The 10,000-nt window shown below is 35.9% G+C and overlaps 1 protein-coding gene across 1 annotated transcript in view; it reads right to left on the bottom strand.

Annotated features, from left to right (window-relative positions):
- The window catches only part of LOC115219656, a 58,679-nt gene that overhangs the window by 198 nt on the left and 48,481 nt on the right, over positions 1–10,000 (bottom strand). Inside the window, exons 11-12 of the mRNA XM_029789830.2 lie at positions 8,151–8,211; positions 638–745 (exon numbers count right to left, since the gene is read on the bottom strand). Of these exons, the coding sequence (XP_029645690.2) occupies positions 638–745; positions 8,151–8,211 (169 nt within the window). The remainder of the gene's footprint in view (positions 1–637; positions 746–8,150; positions 8,212–10,000) is intronic.

A 10,000-nucleotide genomic window follows, 5' to 3' on the forward strand; every position in this document is an offset into this window, starting at 1 on the left:
ACACACACACACACACACACACAGATAGATAGATAGATAGACTACGAGGCAAGAAGGAGACAAGCAAACAAATAATACATAAAGTAGGACAATCAAAATGCTTGACGGAAAATGTGTAGAAATATGAAACGAAAAGAAAAAACGCTGTAAGAATGTATACAATGAATATAAAACACATACACATTTCTATCAACTTTTCCTTCTAGGAACTAAAAACAGCAACCACACATGAATAACAAGTCTAGGGGAAGTATCCACATGAATACCCTGCAAGAAGTAACAGCCAAATCTTCCTGATATTACTCGTTACTTTCTTATTTAAAAACTGCACATTAGATAACATAGTTCAAGAGACACTACACCTGATTTAAAAAGTACTTTTCATTATAGCTCCGGTATTTTCAGGGCTGGCTGGCTGGCTGGTTGGCAATATCAAGTAAATCTCTCTAAAATTGCCCCCTGGTGTAAAAATGGAATAGTTTCGGTAGGACAGTCTTCATCGACTTGTTCGGGGTTATTTTGGGAGTCTAAACAGCAACAACAACAAACACAACAATAACAATAAAAACAACAATTACAGACAACGAGAAGGAAGGGAAAAAATGTGAGTCATCAACGAAGAAAGCAGGGAACCTACCTCCATAAATGCCGCGTAATTTGGGAGAGCTAAAGGTACAGCATAATATTTGCCAGAGAGGTAGAGACGGCGGTATTTCGGTATTGGGTTGGCGTTGCTGTAAGAGACCTGCAGAAGATACAAAAGTTGTACACTAAATATTAATAACATTAGTAACACACATCACACTCACGCGCGCAGTTGTTTGTATGTATATATATGTGTGTATATATGTGTGTATATAGGAAACATACTGGGTTGACAGGCAATTTAAATTCTGCCTTTTGTTGCAAACTCAAGCAAGGAAGCATGGAAAGTGGACTATATGCATATACATACATGCATACATACATACATACATACATACATACATACATACAGACAGACAGACAGACAGACAGACAGACAGACAGACAGACACATACATATATACGTACGTAGACTTACACATCATACATAATACAATATATACGTTCATACATACAAGGGTTGGACAAAATAATGGAAACACCTTAAAATTTCAAACAAATTAATTTTAATATGGGGTAGGGCCACCTTTGGCAGTAATTACAGCTTGAATTCTACGAGGTTTGGATTCATACAAAGTTTGAATTGTTTCCAAAGGAAGTTTTGTTCATTCTTAAGCTAAAACAGTCTCCACTTTGTGCAGTGATGATAGTGGAGGATAGCGACTCCTTACTTGTTTTTCTAAAATGCACCAGAATTGTTTAATAATATTGAGATCTGGCGAGTGTAGTGGCCAGATAAGATGTTCAACTTCACTAGAATGTTCCTCGTGCCATTCGGTAACAACTTTAGCTGTGTGAATTTGTGCATTATCATCCTGAAAGATTGAGTTTTCCTCCGGAAACAGTTCCGCAACCACAGGATGAATTTGATCAGATAAAATGCTTAAATAGTCTTGACTATTAATTCTGCCATAAAAGGAAACCATTGGGCCAGCGGATTTCTAAGATATAGCCCACCTTCGATCATCACAGATCCTCTTCCATGTTTAACAGTTGGAAGAAGGCAGTTTGGGTCAAATGCTTCTTTTGGCTGTCTCCACAAGTATACTCGGTCGGTGGTCGGAAATAAGGTAAAGGATGATTCGTCCGAGAAAATAACTTTCTTCCACTGCTCTAGGGACCAATTGTGTATGTTTTTATTCCAGTCTAAACGCTTTGCAACGTTTTTTTTTAAAATAATGGTTTTCTGATTGCAGCCCTCCCGTGAAACCCGGCTTTGTGCAGCTCCCGGCGAACAGTTTTTGTGGAAACTGGGTTCTTGGAGTGGTCATTAAGCTCTGCAGTAATTTTGGGAGCTATACTTTTGTGATCCTTTCTAACAATTCGTTTCAGAGTCCAACGGTCCCTATCTGAAATTTTGGTTTCCTTACGGAGTTTTGTTTCAACGAGGAGGTTTTCCCTCTTTCTCAAATGCTGTCATTACTTTTGAAACAGTACTTCTTGATACAGCAAACTTTTCGGCTGTTTTCGTTACGCTAGCACCTGCCATACGAGCACCAACACTTTGACCTCTTTGAAAGTCCGCTAGATCTGTCATTTTAGAGAATTTTAATTACCTTTTTCCGATGATATCTGAAAAGAACCCAGCAATTTTAGCAAAACATATTAAGCAACACTAATAATAAATAAAAAAACATAAAAATTAAGCTTTTGACGGTTTTATAGATATTTCAAAATTATGCTATGATGCTAGGTGTTTCCATTATTTTATCAAATCCCTGTACATATAAACATACGTGCATGTGTGTGTATAGTGATCTGGTACACATACAATATACAGGTCCAATATGCATGTAAAAAAAAACCCGTAGAAATATTAGATTTTGATGGAAACATTTCTTCACGGGGCATGGAATCTCAGGTTTCGTGTAAGCGTGCCATCATTAGCGAGGGGAAAATAAGAAAGTAGGTTGGAATCTGAAGTCTATGCTTGATGTACACCCAATATCGATGTAAAAAGAGATACTTAAAATGTTAAATCTTTTATCTTTTACTTGTATCAATAATTGGATTGCAGCCATGTTGGGGCCCCACCTTGAAGATTTTAGTCGTACAAATCGACCCGAGAACTTATTCTATCGTTCTCATTTGCCGAAGCACTAAGTTACGCTAACAAACCAACACCGGTTGACAAATGGTGGTGGCGGACACACGCACGCACACACACACACACACACACACACACACACACCACACACACACACACCAACACACACACCACACACACACACACGCACAACGGGCTTCCACGCAGTGTTCATTGACTGAATTCATTCAGCCTGGGGCTGCAGTAGAAACCAATTGCACAAGATGCCGCGCAGTGGGTGTGAACCCGAAACCATGTGGATCGCAAAGAAAGTTGCTTAACCACACACACATGTTGATATACTTATTTCTATGTCTTTACATACAAGTTTGAAAATATATCTTGCGAGAGTTTCATCATATCACTATCCATTACGCTCTACAAACATCGTAAAAGGAAGTATTCAAATCTCGGTATCTCCAAAATATACTGGTATGTATATCTGTGTGTGTGTGTGTGTGTGCGTGCGTGCGTGTGTGTACGTGTGTGCGGACAAATGAAAGAAGCACTCAGCGCATTTAGTAGAGTTACATATGCTATTCTTTAAAACATGGGGCCGAATCAAACTGTTTTAAATAATAATAATAATAATAATAATAATAATAATGATAATGATAATAATAATAATAAAAATAATAATAATATTAATAATAATAATAATATTAATAATAATAATAATAATAATAATAAAGATAAAAATAATGATAATAATGATAAATCTCTCTCTATATAAACGTCAGTTTGTCTGTGTGTGTTTCTGTGTGTCTGTTAGGTTGTACCCTCACCCTGACCACGGCTTTCAACCGTCTGAGGAAACTTGACACACACATAGCCCAATGTCATAATTCAAAACTAACGCAGCGAAAATTTTGAAAAGTTCCCCCAGTTCTGAAAAAAATCGATAAATTCGACATGGAGTCAAGAATCAGAAACACAAACCACAGACTGTCTAGGGGACGCAACTCGACCTTTTTAACTAAAAAAATTTACCATCATTTTTTTTCCATTTTTTGGCTATAACTCTCTAAAAATGCTTTATAGTTATTTACCTTACAAACCCGAGCAACGCCGGGCGATACTGCTAGTCTATAATAAAAGAATAAAAGAATATATATATAGTGAGGCATTATTACGATGCGATGTGAGCTGCATCAGAGTTCATAGTCAGCAGATTATTATTGTTGAGGAGGTAGGATAGGCGGGACATAACCAAAACTTTGGCACACCAAAGTTGACAGAATGAGGGTCAGAGAGAACTCCTTCAGCGCATGCTGTGATGGCGTTGCCTGACAGGAAGCTTTCAGCTCAAGACAGTCAGGAAGGCAACACACACACACACACACACACACACACACACACACACACACACACATATATACTACACATATTTTATACATTCATATACATATATCTGTATCTGTGTATATATGTATGCATATATATATATATATATATACACACACATACATATACACACACACACATGCACACACGCATATGCATTTATGTATATATATATATAATACATACACGCGCACATATGTATGTTCTAGTGTTTGTGTGCGTGTGTGTATACATATATATCTTCATATGTCTACATTCACGCACACACACACACACACACACACACACTCATTCATATACAAGACACATTGAAACAACAGAAGCCTTAATAGTGTTGTTCTTAGTTTAAATACCGGCACCACACATACGTTTCTCCCTCCCCTAACCCATTACTCAGCTAGTCACCTGCTATCAATTTTAGATGGGAGCTAGAAACAATAACCGTACTGCCTATATTTACTTTGTCAGACGTGCATTAACACGACGTTTGCAAACAAAACAGAAGATAATTGCAATGATGAAGAATAGCCAGACTACAATCATCTTTATCCATGTACATAAACATACATTCATAAACAGAAGTTGATGGTTCATCGTCGGTTTCGACGATGAGCATTCAGCCTTTGAGAAAGAGGGAAAAACCTCCACGTTGCAACAAAACCCCGCAAGAAAACCAAAATTTCTGATAGGGACCGTTGGAGTTTCACACGAATTGTTAGCAAGGATCAGAAAAGTACAGTTCCCAAAATTACTGCAGAGCTTAATGACCACATCGAAGACCCTGTTCGATCAATTGAAGTATTCGCTCATTGAATTAACGTAGTTCAAGAAGCAATTATTTCAGATGGTAACAAAGTGATTCTGTCACAGATAGAAAGGCAGATTGCATGATGCTTATGTACAAAGTAACGAAACATAGGTACTGATATACGAGTATATATAATATATATATATATATATATATATGTTAATAAAATAGAACATATGCATATATATAAACATATGTACGTACCTACCTTTACATGTACATATACACGCATATATGTGTACAGGACACCAAAAAGACGTCGAACATGAGAGAGACGAAAAACATAGACACAAACCAAGGAACAGGACAAGCAAAAAAGAAAAAAAAGGATACAGGACAATAAGCACAACGAAAAAATCCCCTTCTTCAGTCGCTAAGGTTTCATCTACTCTACGTTTCGAAGGATAAAAGCGAGACGTATACTTCGAAGAACTTCCTTCCTGCGAAAGCAAATCAATTAAAATTCTGAGATCTTTTCGCAGAGGGGTAAAAATGGTAAAAAAAGCAAGACGGTAACGACAGTACAAACATATAAACAGTAAAAAAAAAAAAAAAAAATTATATAAACAGTTGAAAATAAATATATAACAGTGAGAGACAGGACAAGGAGACAGATAATCCGAAGGTGTTGTTTACGCCAGACGAAAAAAGTAATGCAAACGCTGGATTATAGTGGACACGAGAGAGAGAAGGAATGTCGACCAGTGGCCTAGAAGGCGGGCGAGAAAAGACAGGATAGCAGTTTACGACGGAAGTATCGTCGCAGATGGACGACGGAATGGGGGAGGAGGAGCAAGAGGAAGAGAGAGAAGAAGGGGAATGGGTGCGAGGAGACCATGAAGAATGGTGAGGGGAGGGAGAGAGAGAGAATGAAGAATGAGAGAGAGAGGAAGAGACAGTTAAGTGAGGGAAAAAGACGAAAAAGGGAATGGGAGAGAAAGAAAGAAAGAAAGATGAAGAGTCGCGTGAGAGTTAATATCAAGGCTAACTTGATAAACCGAACAATCTTACTTAATAGGGTGCGTGCGTTTAGTCGTATAATATGTTTATATATATATATATATATATATAAAATTTATATATAAAATTTGTTGAAAAAAAGCTGCAATAATTATGTACCAATCCAATGTATATATATATATATATATATATATATATATTATATATAATATTAGGAGTATTAGGGAGTTGCCTAATAGTGGTTTTATTCTAATAATCTATATATATAATATTAGGGACTATATTAGGGAGTTGTCTAATATACTGAACTAATATATAATATATATATATATATTATTATATATATGAGATATATATATAATTATATATATATATATATAGATATATATATATATATATATATATATATATATTGGATTGGTACATAATTATTGTAGCTTTTTTCAACAAATTTTATTCAACAAAAACAATAACAACATGTAGCAAAAACATCTTTCCGTGATTATTTCGGAGCATATTCACCATCTACTTCAATTACTACTGACCATTTGCTTGGCAGACGGTCAGACCGTCATTTAAAGATGTTTTTGTTGAATATTGTTATTGTTTTTGCTGAATAAAATTTGTTGATAAAAAAGCCGCAATAATTATACACTGACCCAATATATGTGTGTATGTGTGTATGTGAGTGTGTGTGTGTGTGTGTGTGTGTGTGTGTGTGTGTGTGTGTGTGTGTGTGTGTGTGTATACGTTTATCAATTCGTTTTGCAAGATTCCTGATGTGAAATCCTGTATATTTTTTCTTCCCTCGTTTATCACTCGTTTATTTTATTATTTCAACTCATGTTCCGGACAATGGACATGAGTAAAAATAATAAAATAAGAATGGAATAAACGAGTGAACAAAAGATATTTGTGCATGTGTTTTATTTGGCAAACAAAAATGACCATCCCGAAATACAACACTATATATATGTAATATATATAATATATCATATATATATATATATATATATCTACATATACATATAAATTTTATTTTCTGAATGTACATATAATGCCATTTTATTTCATTAAGTTTTAAAAATTAAATCATCTAAATGCCTCCCATCACTGTCAACACACTGTTGGAGACGTTCATGAAAGTTATCGATAACTCTATGGATCATTTCTTCTGGAATGGTTGCTATTTCTACACAAATTGCACGTTTTAATTCATCAATAGATCGAGGGCGATGACTGAATACTTTTGATTTTAAATATCCCCACAAAAAGAAATCACATTTCACCATTCCAGAAGAAATGATCCATAACTTTCATGAACGTCTCCAACAGTGTGTTGACAATGATGGGAAGCATTTAGCTGATTTAGTTTTTAAAACTTAATGGAATAAAATGGCATTATGTGTACATTCAGAAAATAAAACTTTTCTTTTTTTCATTATTTCTTATTTTGTGCTTTTATTAAGCCTCCAAATGTGTCAGATCATTTTGGTCCACCCTGTATAAAAGATATCTGGCAAAATCAGAAACTAAAATGAGATACATCTACTGGTGGGTATTTCTTACATTTGAAGGGAATTTCTCGTAATCGCATAAATTTATATCGGATATCTTTTGCAAGCTTGCAAATTGGAAAACGATCTCTTGCAATCTTAGAAATTTGAAGAAAACCTTCCACAAAATATCACAACTTTGAAAAGGAAATTACTTCTGACTTGACATATTTGTGCGGAATGTTTGATAGTATGAGATATTTGAAGAGGAATACTTGCAAGGTCACAAGTTTTGTAGGGGATCTACTCGGAGCTCACATGCAGCGGAATTAAAATGAAGGAAGGAAGGAAGGAAGGAGGAGGAGGAGGAGGTAGACGACGATGATAAAGAAGAAGAAGAAGAAGATGATGATGATGATGATGATGATGAAGAAGAAGATGATGATGATGATGATGATGATGATGATGAAGATGAGGAAGAAGAAGAAGATGATGATGATTATGATGATGATGATGAAGAAGAAGAGGAAGAAGAAGATGATGATGATGATGATGAAGATGATGATGAAGAAGAAGAGGAAGAGGAAGAAGATGATGATGAAGAAGAAGAGGAAGAGGAAGAAGAAGAAGATGATGATGATGAAGAAGAAGAGGAAGAGGAAGAAGAAGAAGAAGAAGAAGAAGAAGAAGAAGAAGAAGAAGAAGAAGAAGAAGAAGAAGAAGACCGCCCAGTGAACGTAATCAAGAGATACATATTAGACAGGTAAATGTTAATTTGTCAGACAGTAGTTATGTATTAAGTTCCACTTACTTGGAAATGATGTCCAGGGTTGGTTTCGTGTAGAGTGAGAGGTAACATCGTAAAGGTCGACCTTTGAGGAATATTAATACAGACATATTAAAAACACTCCAATTAAATCAGTGTGTGTGTGTGTGTGTGTGTGTACGTGTACGCACGCGAGTATTTTTTAAAATTTTTTAAATTTTTTCTTTTACTTGTTTCAGTCATTCGACTGCGGCCATGCTGGAGCACCGCCTTCAGTCGAGCAAATCGACCCCGGGACTTATTCTTTGTAAGCCCAGTACTTATTCTATCGGTCTCTTTTTGCCGAACCGCTAATGACGGGGATGTAAACACACCAGCACACAAACACACACACATACATATATATAATATATATATACATATATACGACAGGCTTCTTTCAGTTTCCGTCTACCAAATCCACTCACAAGGCATTGGTCGGCCCGGGGCTATAGTAGAAGACACTTGCCCAAGGTGCCACACAGTGGGACTGAACCCGGAACCATGTGGTTGGTTAGCAAGCTACTTACCACACAGCCACTCCTGCGCCTATGTTTATAACTTTATATTTATACAAGCAGATGTGTTCGCTGAAGCCTGAGTATTGCATCAAAGTGACGAGTAACAAGAGGTGATCAAGGGCGAATTGACCACCGTCTCTGATATGTTTAGCTGACACATTAATGTCTTGTGTATTGGTTCATGCATACATATAAATATATGTAAGAGAGTAGGTCATGGTTTGAAGGGAAATTAGCTGCTATTTCTACTACTTTTTGACATAGGCGTAGGAGTGGCTGTGTGGTAAGTAGCTTGCTTACGAACCACATGGTTCCGAGTTCAGTCCCACTGCGTAGCACCTTGGGCAAGTGTCTTCTACTATAGCCTCGGGCCGGCCAAAGCCTTGTGAGTGGATTTGGTAGACGGAAACTAAAAGAAGCCCGTCGTATATGTATATATATGTATATGTATATATATATATATATGTGTGTACGTGTGTGCCTATATGTTTCTGCGTCTGTTTGTCTCCCCAACATCGCTTCACATCCGATGCTGGTGTGTTTACGTTTCCGTAACTTAGCGGTTCGGCAAAAGAGACCGATAGAATAAGTACTAGGCTTACAAAGGATAAGTCCTGGGGTTGATTCGCTCGACTAAAGGCGGTGCTCCAGCATGGCCACAGCCAAATGACTGAAACAAGTAAAAGAGTAAAAGAGTAAAGAGTATCATGTGGAAGCTCTGCTGTTAATGGAGACAATGAGGTTGTGATTTGAAGGAGATTGGTTGCTTCTTTTATGGTGAAGCTATAATACAGATTTGCCTCTCGCTGGCTCATACCTATATATATATATATATATTATATATATATATATATATATATTATATATATATATATATATATATATATATATATATATATATATATATATAATATATATATGTAGGTATATATATATATATAAGCCAATAGAGTATGGTTATAAGGAAATTTGGTTGTTATATTAGCAGGTCGAGGCAGCACTTAGAGGCATCGTTGCTATTCTTAAGTACATATATAAATTAAGACAGTAGGGTGTAATTTGAGTGGTCTGGCAATTATTTCTAACAGATAGATCTCCATTGCTCGTTGATACATATATAAACAGACATATATACAAACACACACACACTACTTTTTTCCTTATCATTATTGAAAGACAATAGTGTGTGATTTTAGAGTGACTTGACTTCAATTTTTCACTGTTAAATTTATACAATTCTTCACAATCGACTGCCCTTTCCCAAAAATTTCAGATCTTATGCTTATTTATAGAAAAGGATATTTAGATAAGCCTAACCGATATTTTATAATTTAT

This window comes from Octopus sinensis, linkage group LG15, assembly GCF_006345805.1.
Source record: "Octopus sinensis linkage group LG15, ASM634580v1, whole genome shotgun sequence".
NCBI lineage: Eukaryota > Metazoa > Mollusca > Cephalopoda > Octopoda > Octopodidae > Octopus > Octopus sinensis.